This window comes from Tiliqua scincoides, chromosome 3 (genome assembly GCF_035046505.1).
Source record: "Tiliqua scincoides isolate rTilSci1 chromosome 3, rTilSci1.hap2, whole genome shotgun sequence".
Classification (NCBI taxonomy): Eukaryota; Metazoa; Chordata; class Lepidosauria; order Squamata; family Scincidae; genus Tiliqua; species Tiliqua scincoides.
In genome coordinates, this window is record NC_089823.1 from 126,001,690 (window position 1) to 126,017,459 (window position 15,770).

The window sequence follows — 15,770 nt, forward strand, 5'->3', positions numbered from 1 at the left end:
TGGGAGCCAGAGGAAAAGGGACCAAGCAGGTGAAAGACAAGCAGATTTAACTACTGGACTTGGCCCATCCACAATGAAGTTGTTTTGAGTATGGGCAGGTGAAATAACAATTTGGTGGCGAGGGGGATCCCTCACATCTGTCTGCGGCCTTTCCTGCCCTGCTGCATGCCTGACCACTCCCCCAGTTGCTGCCCCATCCTCTTTGCCCTGTCATTCCTTAGGGGAGCAAGTGAGTGGGCAATGGGAGGATGGCTTACCTTCTCCTCCAGCCTGCCAAAAATCACAGCAGCAGTGGACCTGGAGGAGAAGGTAAGGCAACTGTGAACCTGTTCCCTATAGAATGACTATTCTACTGCGAATCCCAGTAAAATGTGTTTTGAAGGAATATATGACAAAGGAGGTAAGGAAGCGATGGTTCCCAGATATGTACCCAGATACATGTGTACAGGATTGCAGTCTAGGAAAACATATCACAGCATATATAACACTATGGGGTAGCCAGTCATTTATGAAATCTATCCATATATGTGTACCACCTAAGTACCACGTACAGCACCCTGAGCTCCTTGGAGGAAGGGCAGTATAAAAATGTGGAAAAAGATAAACAATAAATATGATCACTAGAAATGCACTTCTCTATTGACTGGAAATCCAGGGAAGCAGCAGAATGGTAAAATCCTCTGCAGCAGATGGGCAGATGCTACAGATGGCCAGGCACGTTGGATGTGTAAAGCTGTCTATGACTGTAGTCCCCTGTGACCAGAAGTCAAAGCAAGACCAGAAAGTTTTCCAGGATCCCTAGTCCTACAAATCAGTCCGGGCTCCTAGGTGATGTGGATAGTCAAAACAAGAGGAGAAGCAATCACTGTGATTTCAAAATTAAAATTTAAAATTGGGTACTTGGAGTTTAAAGACCTGAATGTGGATTTTGAAAGTAGCGGGAAGGGGGAGGGGGGGCTAGGTGTCAGCTAGAAATGCAGCTTTTTGAAACATGAACATCAACTTAGTTCATCTTGACCACAACATTCAACTGAACCTTAGAAGTACTCTTGTATCATAGCTCCTGCCCAGGAAGATAGACGTCTTGTCGTGTCATGCATTACAATATTCCTACCAAGGCTGAAGTTAATTTGGAGAGGGAATGTTCAACATTGTTCTGCATTCCAAATGTGTTCAAATTCAGATCTGAGCATTATTTTGGTCTTCACGGTGCCGCTACCTCCATTTGTCAGCCCTACACCTGTGGGTGTGAGAGCCACACTGGTCAAGCATCTAATAGGGGGCCTTCCGCAAACCTAAATCCAGTGCTGCCTAGGCGGTCTCAGCCAGGCTTGTGCAGGAGAACTTCTTTCCTGGTGGATCGGGCCCCGTTTTAATTGGTAGACGGCGGTGGCGTGTCCCATTTGGACGGTCTGCCTTGGGCACCAAAAATGCTGCGGTCCCGGGCCCTGCTAGGGGACAACATCACAGGGAAAAGTGGCTGGTGGATTAGCAGGGAGCAGATGAGAAGGAATGAAAGCCTTTCATGTGCAGGAGAGCTCCTTGAACAAGAACGAATCTGAAGGAAGAAAGCCTGGGGAGGGACAACTATTTCAGCTCACTCTTGATGGGGCGTTGAAGTGCAGGGGGTGGAATGGTTTTCCTATGAAGAAGAGCCCCTTCAGTCCTGTTTCTTTATATTAATTGGGGGGGGGGGGAGAATCAGACTGTTCCCCCAGCACCCCCTCCCTGCCTTCTTCCTCCCCCCCTCCTCCTCCCTTAGCAAGTGCTGGCTGCCTCTGGGGCAGAGCCTGACTGCCTTTCCCCCGCTATCTAATCCTAATTAAAAATAAATTACATGCTGTATCGAACTTGAAATGGAGAAGATAATCCTATTATGGGGCCTGAGAACGGGAGAGATCCGATCAAGCCGAGCTGGGGGCCCTTTGTCCGCGCCTTTGCAAAGCCTCCCCTCCCCACACACACCCCCCGGGGAGGACGGGGGGGTTCCCCCTAATCCATCACGTGACGGCCTTGTCAATCCTGGGGGGGCTGCACGCGAGTGCCCACAATGCGGGCATTAAGAGGCAGGCAGGGAAATGCAGCCTGGCAGGCGGGCGGGGAGGGGGCCGGGCCATTGTGGGCGCTGTTTGTTCTCAGGCCGGTCGCCTGGGAGGTTGCTAAGCTCAAGAGCCCCGCGAACAAAGCCCCAGGGGCGCCCTTTGTGGGCGCAGCGCTGCCCCGGGCCAGGGGCTCCCGCTCTCTTCCTCCCCTCCCCACTCCCCATTGTGACGCGCTGAAAGCTATTTGCATAATCTAGTGGCTGCTGCTGCTGCTGCGCGCCGGGGTGGGGTCCGCTGGCAGTGCTCAGGCACCAGAGCTCGCTTCACTCGCGTGCCATCACACAGAGCCCGGCTGGCTCGGGGAGAGTTGGGGGGGGGGGGCTGGGGAATAACTCTTTCCTTAACACAGCGCGGCCCTCCTCGCCTCCCCCTCCTCCTCCGGGTCTCACGTGCAAGGACACGCACTCCCTCGCACGACCACGGAGTGGACCCCACGCGAGGGAGGGGCCGCGCTGGAGAAACCGCTCAGGCTGGCTCAGCAAGTGCGGTTTGCCAGTCAGGGCCGAGGGAAAGGTGCCACTCCTGCCCCCTGTCCTGGGACCCCTCAAGGTGCCACTTTGCCCTCTGCCCTGGCACCCCCAAAGCTGCCACTCTTGTCCTCTGCCCGGGGACCCCCAAAGGTGCCACTCCGCCCTCTGCGCTGGACTCCCCAAAGATGCCTCTCCGGCCCTCTGCCCTGGGACACTCAAAGGTGCCACTCCTGCCCTCTGCCCTGGACCCCAAGCAATGCCCCTCCTTGTCCCAAGAGAATTTGCATCCAGATATGCACAAAGCAGCAGTGGCTGCAATCCTAGACACACTTTCCTAGGAGTAAGCCCCATTGATTATCATGGGACTGACTTACTTCTGAATAGACATGCACAGGACTGGGCTCCATGTCTCCCATTGCGCGCACATCGCTCCAGCCCCTAGCAGTTCAGATCTCGCCAATAAGTGGATTCTTCTGAAAGGGTAATGGAGAGCCGCCCTGGTCAAGCATCGAGGGGAGCCCTCTGCAAACCTAAATCTACTGCTGCCTGTTGGTCCCGTCCCGTCCCCCAGAATGGCGATATCTATAAATGGACGTGTTTTGTTTTTTTAATCATCCAGGGTACGAGGTAAGCACAATTCACACCGTGTAATTGTCATCTGCACATATGCATTAACAGCGCGATCCGATACATACTTACTTGGAAGTGAATTCCATTAAACTCAGTGGGGCTTACATCTAAGTAGACATACATAGGCTCGCACTGTAGGTCTCCTTAGATCAGGGGTGGGCAAACTTTCAACGTTAGGAATTGTTAGGACTTTTAACAATTGTGTTGAAGAGAGAATTTGTCATCTGTGAGATGTTGAGCTGCACCTGCTGAAATTCCCCCTTCTATACTATTGTTAAAGTCCAGGATCCCTAAAGCTGAAAGTTTGCCCACCCCTGCCTTAGATACTAGAAAACCTCTCTTCTGTTCCATGTCGACTGCTAGGATCCTTTGTGCACTCACCTGGGAGTAAGCCCCACTGAATGCTTTGCCCATTTACTCTGAGCAAACATGCAGAGTATCAGGCTGCACCAACACAGGACGGTTAACACCTCCTTTATATCTGGCCTCCTTATTTATCCCCATGTTAATCTTCCCTACATTTACACTATACATATCCATGTTACCTAAACCACTTAACAGAAGCATAAACTAAACTAAGCATAGATTCAAATGACCTGGTTTTACTAGACTGTAGTGCTCTGAAGCTCACTGGTGTCATTAGGGTTTGTGTCATCTGGTGCGGGGAAACCAGCACGTCACACCCATGATGATCCTCCTCCCACGCAGTGGGTGGGGCAATGTCCTGGGTGGTGGGCATGCTGATGTACCATCACTCCACCCCCACTGGTTTTTTCACTATACCTTTTGACAGAACACAGCTATTTCAACATGGTTTTCTTCATTGCATTCTGCTGTAAATTGTGCATTGAATGGTATATAACATGATGGTATTATTCCTATAAACCGTGCTTTTAGCTATTTTTGTCACTAATTAATTCACCACCTCCATGCTCATCACCCAGTGCAGCCTGCACCCCCTGCACCCCCAGTGACACCACCACTGAAGCTAGACTGTAATGATCCAAATGTTACAGTCTAGACCAGCATTTTTCAACCTCTGATGTACCACTTCACATGGTCTAATTATCCTACGTACCACCAGATGAAACTGGAAATGACATCATCCAGCCGCGGACCTCCACAGTCGTGCGCCCGATGCAAAGCGCCACGATGGTGCCCCCCGCAGGCTATCGCCGCCCCCCACAGGCATAAATCCACCCCCTCCTACTCACCAGAGGCTCATGGAGCCTCGCATGACCTCCCCCCGGCAAACCGGAAGCAGTTTCCGCTCCCATCAGGAGTCTCAGAGAGGTTTCCATAAGATCCCAGCAGCCGGTGCCTGGGGCATTTGCCCCAGGGTGGCCAATGGCAGGTATGCAACTGACATCATCACCAGTTGCTTCCAGGTTGGGAAGCCAGATGCAATGCTACAAACAGTGGTAAGAGGCTCAGGGTGAGAGGATGGACTTTTTCAAGCATGCAAAAACTGCACTGGAGCTCTGCCTGCTAAACCAAGACTATTGCTGCTGCTGTTTGTAGCATCACATTATGGTCTCATGGCCAGGTGGCAGGTATCCCCTGAGAACAGCACATACCACTGGACAACACCTCAAGTACTACCAGTGGTATCACCAGTTGAAAAATGCTGATCTAGACCACAAATGTCTTAATCCAGGATATTTTGATCTATGCTAGTTTACAGCTACCAGTTGCCTCAAATTACTTCAGAACTGGGCCAGGCCTGCCCCCAGTCGGAATAAGGAAAACTAGGGCTCAGAGATCTTGGCTCAGTCCCCCCCCCCCATTCAGATATGAAGCTAAGAGCTGTTTCACATATTATGTTTGTGATGGACCACAGCTCAGTGATAGAGCACCTTAGGTGGTGGTGCCATGGGGGGCATTTGGGGAGAAATAACGATGACAAAGCTTCTATGCGGTATTCACAAATTGGCTGGAGGGAGATGGGATGGAACAGGCTGTGGAAAAAGTGTTAAAAACATAGGAGGTATCTTTAATCAGGCCAAAGGTCCATTAGTCCAGCATCCTCTTTACAACAGTGACCAAACAGTTGCCTCTTGAAAGTCCATAAGCAGTGCATGGAAGCAAGTGCTTGTTAAGCAACATGTATGCACAAATACACTCCCTCTGAACCTCAAGGTTCAATTTCAATGTCTACAACTCATGACCTTCAACAGACCTATTCATGAATTTGTCTAATCCCCCATTTAAAGCTATCTAAACCCAAGGCCAGTACCACAATTTGTTAGGTAATTATATAAGCTCATTGTGTAATGTGTGAAGAATGGCTATCTGTTTCCTGCAAGCGGTACTTTATAAGCATATATCATGTCTCCTGTCAGCATCTTAAATGTTCCTAGTATCACAGCCTTTCCTGATGAAAGGCAGCAAACCATGGGCATTACTAACCCAGGGTTACAGCAGAGGGTCCATTTCTATCTCAGATAGCATAAAGCCGAGATCATATAATAATAATAAATGATAATAATACAGGTATTTATATACTGCCTTTCTTGGTCTTTATTCAAGGCGGTTTACATAGGCAGGCTATTTAAATCCTCATAGGGATTTTTACAATTGAAAGAAGGTTCTATCTTTCAAGAACCACAACATTCAGATGTTTCTTTCTGATCTAGTTTCACATTCTGGCCTCCATCCTCGCACACTCAGAGCAGATGGAATAACATGGCCCAGCTTGTCAGCTGCTTCAAGGTCGAAATGTGCTGGTGGCCTCGAACTGGCGACCTTGTGGAAGTTATCTTCAGGCAAATGGAGGTTCTACCCTCTAGACCAGACCTCCTGCCCTGAACTGCTGATATAAATGCCTGAACTGCTACAAGAAGTACCAAAAGAGACCATCTCACTTAAACCAGTCCAGGTAGATGACCCCTGAGTTTTGTCTTTGGATATGGTCTCCAGTTTTGCTTTCACAACTAAGGGCACAATCCTAACCAGGTCTACTCAGAAGTAAGTCCTATTTTGTTCAATGGGGCATACTCTCAGGAAAGTGTGGGTAGGATTTCAGCCACACAGCCCAATCCTACCCACACTTTCCTGGGAGTAAGCCCCATTGACTCAAATGGGACTGACTTCTGAGTAGACATGCATAGGATTGGGCTGTAAAGTTGTTCTATGCAGCAAGACCCATTGAATTCAGCAAGCACTTGCTTCCAAATAAATATGTGCAGGATTTGATTACAAAAAAAAAAAAAAAAAAAAAAGACATCCACATCCTCTTGGGGTCAATAGCAAAACTTTCATTCATTGCAATGGATCAAAATTGCACCCCAAAGGAAGCACAAGAAGCTCAGAATATTGTGTGAGGACTATGGGACGATATAGTAGGATTCTGATCAGCATGGCTGATCAGCATCCTACTGATCAGGATTCTGATCCTACTGATCAGGATTCTGATCAGCATCTAGGAGACCAACTGGGCAGCAGTTGGCCTTAGGCAGCAGGCTGTCAGAGATGCCTAATGTCCTCCATTCCCAAATCCACTGCTCTACTGCCTGGATTGAAAAAAGGAGGGTGGAGTGGAATAGAAACTATGGAGGAGCAGAGAGTGTTGGATTGGAGAACAGGAGTGGGAGGAGCAGATGTTGGCACATCACAAGGTGAGGGCAGCGCTGGCCCATTCATGTAGCCGCTAGAAGTGGGCTGTTTCAGTGGCAGCTTGTGAGGCGTCTTGCCTTCACCTAGTGATGTGATTCGAGGTGACTTTCACCCCAAGACTGCCACCGCTACCACCTCTCTCCCTCAATCCAATAATGATTTGCTTTGGGCTCCAGTGAGCATGAAGATCATTGCCCTACTTACCATGCTCCTTTTGCACTGCTTTGAAACCTGGAAGTTCCACATATCGAGGTCTCAAGGCAGCATGTTAGGAGCATGGTAAAGGTTGGGGGGTAGCGCAGGGGCAGCAGACCTTAGGGGCTGCTTAGCAGACCTTAGGGGCATCAGGCAGTTTTCTGGGTCATGTCCTTGAACTAGTCACATCCTACTAGCCTAATCACAGGGCTGTTGCAAAGAACAAGGCTGCAAATATGTCCACACTTACCTGGGAGCAAGCCCCATTGAACACCATAGGTCTTGCTTCCATATATATCTATATGTAATCTACTGTGAACACTTTAGAGTGGGGGGGGGGTCAAACTTGTTTAGTACTGAGGGCTGAATAGCATTCATGATGCCTAATGAGGGCCAGAAGTGATGTCATTAGGCAGGAATTGATGTGATTAAACAGGTCATAATAAAAAATAAGCACTTTTTTCTTACTCAGGAATTAATTAGCTGCAGACAACAGAAAATACACAAATATTGATCATATTTCAAGATATGAGACAGCCCAATTTTCATGTGGGCTGCCCTTTCAGCAGTAACACCACAGCCGCATCTGGCCCCCAGGCCTTATGTTTAACGCCCCTGCTAGAGAGAGAGAGAGAGAGAGAGAGAGAGAGAGATTGAGTGAGTTGTGGTGGAATGCAAGCTGGGTATCTTTATGTATTGGGTAGGCAAATGCTCCTTAATCCACTTATATGCAGCAGTTACTGTTTTGATATACTTTGAAGTAAAAGAGGTGGGGAGTCATCATTCCTTCACACACTATGGCTGCCATCCTATAAACATTTACATGGGAGTCACCCCTACTGTGGGATTTACTTCTGCATAGGCATGTATATGATTGTGCTGTGTATTGTTTTCAGATATGATGCTGTCCTTTTAAAAAAGTGTTGTTGTTGTTTCCCACCATGGGGCATGAGACAGTAATACAGTACTTTGGGACCAAAAACACCCCCTGATTGGTATGACTGAGATCTCTTGAGTCTAAACTCACCCTGGCCAGCTCTGATTCAGAGACTCTAGGCACTTGGAGTTCAGAAACATCCTATTCAGTATACCTTGTTCAATTGGTCTGGGGAAGAGTAATCACACAATTGTCATCTATTTATTGTCCATCAGTATTTCCATGAGCTTAAATTATCCCATTTATTTGTGCCAAAATCTCAATTATTTTGAGGACAGTGGTGCAATAGTTGCACATGTCATCTGTTGTTATTTCTATTGTTAAGTCTTTATCTTTTTTTAGAGTCATTGTAAAAAGTCAACCACTGTGTCTCAAAAGTCACAGAGCAACGCAAGCATCCCAAAACAGCTTATGCCTACTAAGGTGTTGAAAGAACGTGACCATTCCCCACACGACTGCAAATGGAAAAGCAATGACTGGCTGGTGCTAGAAGGAGCACATCTGGAAGTGCCCAAAGTTGTTTCTTGAAGATCCACAAAGGGAACCAGCTACAGTCAAAGTACACATGCAGCCAGAGCCTATGCATACTTACTCAGAAATAAGTGCCACTAAGTGCAATCCCCGAGAAGTCTCAGGTTGGCATTGAAAACTTAATTGGACATAATGGAATCAGCGGAGTTTATTTTCTGGTATAGGTGGTTGAGACTGGGTTGTACTGAGGGCGACTCCTCCTCTTGGGTTAATGCTCCACTCCACATGCAAATGTGGGACATGCAAATGCATTCACACACACAACCTTGTTTGCTTGAGTCTCCCTGAATCGCTCAGGCCTGCTGACTCACGACTGACGCTGGTACTGACAGCTATGAGAAGCGAAGGTGGATAGGTGTGTTTTCATGTGAACCAGTCAACTTGGAGGGCTGGCTGGTGGCGGAGTAGCTGCTAGCGCTTCCCCCTTCCCAAAAGCAGATGGCTTAGCCCACACCCCATCCCAGTCCTCCCCAGGTTCGTGCCAGGTTTCAGCTTCACGCTGTTACTTTGTTCTCCTGGAACGAGACTCGTTTGGCTTCCCAGAGAGAGGACAAAAAGCAAATCCCTTCAACAGGCATAGCAGGGCACCAGGAGGGCGGATTGCGGAGGGGGGAGGTCAAATGTATTTTTTTCCTACCCGCCGGCCATTGTGTCTCCTTCAGCGCCCATCATCGCCCCGGTCAAAGAGTTATGGCAGTGATGGGCGATGAATGGGACTGGCCAAGGACGGCTCCATGTGGCGCCCTGCTCATTATATTCAATTTAGCCGCCCTGCCACAGAGGGAAACTGCTCCAATTCCCCCTCTTCCCTTTGCTTTTTTTTCGGTTGTCACCGGAAAATAATACAGACATTGGTGCCTCCGATGGGCTGCCCTGCCAAGCTATTCTCTGGCTAACAGCTAACGAGAGCTTCATGAGCCTTTGATTCAGTGTCATCTTTGAAATCTTTCCAAATCTCCCCCAGTTTAGGCTAAATCGGATTTGGAGTCCATTCGTCTTCTCTTGCCCCCACCCCAGACAAAGGCTTAAGATCTCTCACTCTCTCTCCCTCCACCTGGGTCTGGTGTAGGAAAATCATGTTAGAAAGAGCTCCTGGAAAAGGCAGGCAGATGATGAGGATGAGGATGATACTGGTGGTGGTAATGAAGATGATGGTGACGATTTTGACAGGTGTTGACAGGTCTTGATCACAAGGTTTCAGGCAAGGAAAAAGAGGGGCTTAGCAATCAAGTTCCCCTGCTATAGGCACTCCACTGGATTCCGAAGCTCCAGCTTTGCTGAGAGCGCAAAGCTGCCTGAAAATTTCATCCTGGTGCATCTCCTCTTCCTTCTCCCGCACACGGCTCCCAAATCTGCGCCCGCTTGATACGGGTTTCGACAAGGCACCTGTTCCTGCTCCAACCCAGGGAGGAGGCACGATCTGAGTGAGGCTACAATCCTATCCACGCTTTCCCGGGAGTAAGGCCCATTGGACACAGTGGAACTTACTTCTGAGTAGACATGCAAAGGCTTGGGCTGTGACCCTGATGTCCTTGCCCAGCCAGAGCCAAGACCCCAAACAGGCGTGGGGGGGAAACAACTCCGGAGGGTCAAAAGGGACACAACAAAGGCACGATCCTCTGAAACGCTTTTTAATCCTCTTCCCCCTTTTCCTTCTCTGGATCTGTCCATTCTTTTTCTTCGCATGGAAATGATTCTCGGGGAGGCGCCCAGGGAGCAGACGGAGCCCTGCGATTGGCTGATCGGCTGGCTTCATTTGCATACCCGCGTCTATTAAACACCCTCAGGAGGCGCCGCTCGGGCTTAGACGCTGGATAGAGCGCGGCAGGCAGAGGTGCGGTGTGGGGTGCAGGTAGTCTGACAGGTGGAAGCGGGACTGCGCACGGGGCCAGCCTGGACGGCTCCCCAGCACAGCTAGGGAAAGGGGTCTACCAGCCTCGGTGCTCTCCCTCACGCGCACCTTCTGCAGCCTTGCCGGTCGCCCCCGGGTAGCGCCCGAGACATGCGTGCCAGCCCCGACGGGCGCTGCTCGGGCGCGCTCGGCCAGGCGCTGAGGCTCCTCTGCCTGGGCTGGCTGCTCTCCGCCGCTGTCGGGAAGACCATCCGGTACCATATCTACGAGGAAGAGCCTCCCGGCACAGTGATCGGCACCCTGGCGGACGAGCTGCCCCTGAAGGGGGTCGGCGGGGAGAGGACCTTCCGCCTGATGAAGCAGGCGGGCAACAGCTCGCTGGTGCGGGTGCGCGAGCGGGACGGGCAGCTGAGCCTGGGGGCGGCGCGGCTGGACCGCGAGCAGCTGTGCGGGCAGGCGGAGGAGCCGTGCGTGCTGGCCTTCGACGTGGTGAGCCTGAGCGGGGCGCAGCCGCAGTTCCGCCTGCTGCACGTGGAGCTGGAGGTGCGCGACATCAACGACCACGCGCCGCGCTTCCCGCAGCCGCTGCTGGCGCTGGAGGTGTCGGAGAGCGCGGCGCCGGGCACCCGCCTGCCGCTGGAGCTGGCGCAGGACGCGGACGCGGGCGCGCTGGGCGTGCAGAGCTTCGCGCTCTCGCCCAACAGCCACTTCGGCCTGGAGGTGCAGAGCCGCGCCGACGGGCGCAAGAGCGCCGAGCTGGTGCTGCTGGGCGCGCTGGACCGCGAGGCGCAGGCCGCCTTCCGCCTGGAGCTGGTGGCCAAGGACGGCGGCAGCCCGGCGCGCGCCGGCTCGGCCACGGTCAGCGTGCGCGTGCTGGACGCCAACGACAACGCGCCCGCCTTCCCGCGCGGCGCGCTGCGCACCGTCGAGCTGCCCGAGGACGCGCCGCCGGGCGCGCTGCTGCTGCAGCTGGACGCCGCCGACCCCGACGAGGGCGCCAACGGGCAGCTGCTCTACGCCTGGGGCAGCCAGGTGCCCCCCGAGGCGCGCGCCCTCTTCGCGCTGGACGCGCGCTCGGGCCGCCTCAGCCTGCGCGGCGCCGTCGACTACGAGCGGCAGCGCGCCTACGAGCTGGACGTGCAGGCCAGCGACCGCGGCGCCAGCCCCCTGGCGGCCAGCTGCAAGGTGCTGGTGCGGCTGCTGGACGTGAACGACAACGCGCCCGCGCTGGCCGTGAGCGCGCTCCGCGGGGCCGGCGCCGGCGCCGCGCCCTCCGCCGCCCCCCCGGGGGAGCCCCCCGGCGACGCGCCCGCCCTGGCCTACGTGAGCGAGGCGGCGCCCCCCGACAGCCTGGTGGCCCTGGTGAGCGCCTCCGACGCCGACGCCGGCGCCAACGGGCAGGTGCGCTGCGCCCTGCTGGCCGCGCCCCACGAGCCCTTCGCCCTGCAGCGCGCCTACGACGCCCGCAGCTACGTGGTGCTCACCACCGGCGCCCTGGACCGCGAGCGCGTGCCCGAGTACAACCTCACGCTGCTGGCCGAGGACCTGGGCTCGCCGCCCGCCAAGACCGTGCGCCGCCTCACTGTGCGCCTGGCCGACGAGAACGACAACGCGCCGCGCTTCGCCCGCCCGCGCCAGGAGCTGCTGCTGCCCGAGAACAACCCGCCGGGCGCCTACCTGGGCGCCCTGCTCGCCTCCGACCCGGACCTGGGCTCCAACGGCAGGGTCGCCTACCGCCTGCTCGACGGCCAGGTCAATGGCGCCTCCCTCTCCACCTATGTCTCTGTGGATCCAGCCACAGGCGCAATCTATGCGCTGCGCACCTTCAACTATGAGATCCTCAAGCAGCTGGAGCTGAGCATCCAAGCGAGTGACGGTGGGTCACCTCCACTTTCCAGCACAGCCCTAGTCAAGGTGCGGGTGATGGACCAGAACGACAATGTGCCTGTCATCACACACCCTGCGCTCACCAATGGCTCACTGGAGATCGCAGTGTCCAGCAAAGCCTCCCCGGACTCCTTGGTGGCACACATCAAAGCCCGAGATGCTGATGAGGGAGTCAACGCTGAGCTAAGTTTTACTCTCCTGCCAGACCCACAGAGGCTACAGCCACAGGAGCCAGATCTCTTCACCATCAACAAGAAAACAGGTGAAATTGTGCTCACCAGCAGTCTTTCAGAAGAACAGTTAGGGCAAGTCTATCAATTGCTCCTCGTAGTCGCTGACAATGGACAGCCACCCCTCTCCACCACGGCCACCATTAGCTTCCAGGTGACTGCCTCATTGCCCCCTTCCAGTGGCCAGGACTCGGTGGCAAAGCCCAGCTCTTGGGAAGGGAAGGCACTGCAGTGGGACATCCCCTTGATTGTCATCATTGTCCTAGCCGGGAGCTGCACTTTGCTGCTGGTGGCCATCATCACCATCGCCACCACCTGCAACAGACGGAAGAAGGAGAAGAAAGGTGCCCTGGAGGAGCCGCTGGACAGCTCTCATCTGGAGATGGGGCAGCAGGGAGGCACCAGCGGCAGCAGCCTCTCGTCCTCCACCCCTCGAGGAGGAGTCCGAGGCAATGGCTTTGAAGTACACTCCTTCCCCAGCAAATCTTCCTTCACTAGTCCTGAACCCTCCCCAGCCAGCGAAGACATCCCCACTTCCGAGAACAGCAGAGCAAGCACGGGTCTCTATGACAGCCAGAGCAAACTCCGTGGAACCATTGCAGAGGTAACGTTCTGTCTCCTCCGTTCTCTGTACTGTGCTTTGTATGGGATTTGTGGAGACTGAGAAGGAAAATGAGCTCCCTTGCTTAAAGTGGCTTAACGTATTTGTGAATATTTTTATTATGAAGACCTGAGACTCCCAAAAGTAAACTAATTAAGCAGGAATGCCTGCATTTAAAATCATTTACAACCAGACTGCCTGTAACATCAAAGTATTTGGATTTGTAGGTTAGTTTGAATCCACTTATGCTAACTAGATTAATGTGGTTTAATTTCAAGTATTTTAGATTCTTTGGGGTGTGGATCAGGCTGCTGATTGCTTTCCTCTTATTAAAACTGCTGCTTCTTTTCTTTCCTGCCAACCCTAAAAACCTGCACCCCTGTACCTGTCCTTCTTCCAGTCTTATGCCTCTACGCCTAGTTACAGCAAAGAACCGATACCACCTGTGGCTATCTGGAAGGGTCATTCTTTCAACACCATCTCAGGCAGAGAAGGTGAAAAGTTCAGTGGCAAAGACAGTGGCAAAGGTGATAGTGACTTCAATGACAGCGACTCTGACATCAGCGGGGATGCCCTTAAGAAGGACCTCATTACGCACATGCAGAATGGTAAGGCTTTCTTTTGTTTTTCTCAGAAGCTGTCAGAACTGCCACAGAGCCTAATGATATCAATTCAGAAACTGAGGAAAAGGAGGGGAAGAGACCATTTTGTCTGCGAACCAATGTTCTAGTGGCTGCTACTGCTGTATTTTATTTTTATTTATTTTTCGCATTTTATACCACCCTTTCTCCAAGCAGTTCAGGGTGGTATATATAGTTCCCTCCTTTTCTTAATAACCCTGTGAGGTAGGTGAGGCTGACTGGCCCAAGGTAACCCAGGAAGCTTCATGGCTGAGTGGGCATTTGAACCTGGCTCTTCCAGGTCTAAGTACAACTCCCAAACCACTACATCATCCCATCCTGTCTGTAGTCTCAGAAACCAAAACAATGTACAAAGAATTGCTCTAATAGTTTAGGGTGTACTGTACCAGTGAGAGCTCAGTGGCCTGACTGATTATTTATTACTTTTTTGACCCTCCCTTTCTCTTATGCCATGGTGGCTGTTCCAGATCATCCTCAAAACACTTGAGATAGAAGGGCTAAAGGTCACCCAATGAACTTCATGGCTGAATAAGGATTTGACCCTATTACTAAGAGGAGCTCAGTCAGCATAGTTGGCTCTGCCCTCTCAGAGCTCAGTCAGCATAGTTGACTCTGCCCTCTTCAATTGTATCCTCACCACCAGTCTTAGTTAGGTAGCTACCTACCACCACTTAGGTAGATAAGGTTAAGAGAAGGTGTCTACTGCAAAGTCACCCAGTGTACTTCATGGTCTAATAGGAATTTGAACCTTGGTTTCTCCAGCTAACCACAACACCACACTGGAGAGATGCAAGTATGACACACATTCCACTACACCACATTAACTGTTGAATTTGGAGCCATGGCTTCATATCCACAAGGATCATGGGATGATCTTGAGTGACACCATCTTTCAGGCTGATCTACCTCACAGGGATGTTATTAGGATTAAATACCACCCTGAGTTCCATGAAGGAAGGGTGCAATGCAAATGTGGTTAATAATAGGAATACTGTACCCTTAGGCACAGCGTGAAGCTTGAAGATGTCAAAAGGCAGTCTTTGTGCCCTAAAGGTGAAACTCAAGCACAGTATTCATTTATTCTATCACATATTCCTCCTTTACTCATTTGGCTCCTGTACATGTTGACCTGCAGTCCAATAAAACACACATGTAGTTTCACTTGGTTTACATGATGGATTCTAGCCAGCTACTGTAATTTGGGGGTTTTATCCCAGAATTCTAGGACATCTGCCCACCATATCTTTTGATGACAAATTACTTTCATCTGGTGACAGTGGTATGCTATGAGCTGGTATGCTATGGAAAATGATACTGGACATTACCACCATGTAGGAATCAAGTGAATCTTTTCTTCAATATGGCATGAGTATAATTGTCTTCAGTGTGCTGCCCATGATTAGTATCTACTAATACTCCATCTCCTGCATGTTCATGTTCACAAGTCTATTTTGTCACTTGCATTTTCAGGGCTCTGGGCTTGTACTGCAGAATGCAAGATCCTGGGCCACTCAGATCGATGCTGGAGTCCCTCTTGCGGCCGATCCAATCCGCACTCCTCTCCCCACCCCAAGGCCCAGCTGTCCACCTTCTGCAAAAGCACTTCGCTGCCAAGGGACTCCCTTCGCCGAGACAACTTTTACCAGGCACATCTGCCAAAGACTGTGGGGCTGCAGAGTGTTTATGAGAAAGTCTTGCACAGGGATTATGACAGGACAATCACACTGCTTTCCCCTCCTCATCCAGGGAGGCTGCCAGACCTCCAAGAGATTTCGGTGCCCTTATTTCAGGCCCCCTCTACTCGATATCTAGGCCCGCCACCTGAGACCAGTCAGAAAGTCTGACTGCTACTCAGTGCTTAACCTGAGCTGAGGCTCACAAATGTCAGGCTCAGGAGCCATTTCAGAAGCTGGTATCTGGCCCCAGAACTGGAATTTCCAAACCCATGTATTTTGGGGGACTGTTTCCCCCCCTTTCTCTCCCTTGCTCTATATTTTCAGACTGGTTAGAGAGGACAGTGACTCTGAGCATGTTTAAGGTACTCTCACTACTTGGTTACCAGCCCCTAAATACTTCCAA

General features: G+C 51.7%; 1 protein-coding gene across 1 annotated transcript; it reads left to right on the forward strand.

The window, feature by feature from the left end:
* Positions 1-689: 689 nt before the first annotated feature.
* Positions 690-15,535, forward strand: PCDH8 (protocadherin 8). The gene is made up of 4 exons (XM_066622063.1): positions 690-709; positions 10,536-13,053; positions 13,451-13,658; positions 15,162-15,535. The coding sequence occupies exons 1-4, from the start codon at positions 690-692 to the stop codon at positions 15,533-15,535; spliced, it is 3,120 nt and encodes a 1,039-aa protein (XP_066478160.1).
* Positions 15,536-15,770: the final 235 nt, after the last annotated feature.

Coding starts and splice junctions, on each gene's coding strand:
- PCDH8 (XM_066622063.1), top strand. CDS start 690: ATGGGCAGATGCTACAGATG. Junction 710..10,535: donor ATGGGCAGATGCTACAGATG/GCCAGGCACGTT, acceptor CCAGGCGCTGAG/GCTCCTCTGCCTGGGCTGGC. Junction 13,659..15,161: donor CATTACGCACATGCAGAATG/GTAAGGCTTTCT, acceptor TTGCATTTTCAG/GGCTCTGGGCTTGTACTGCA.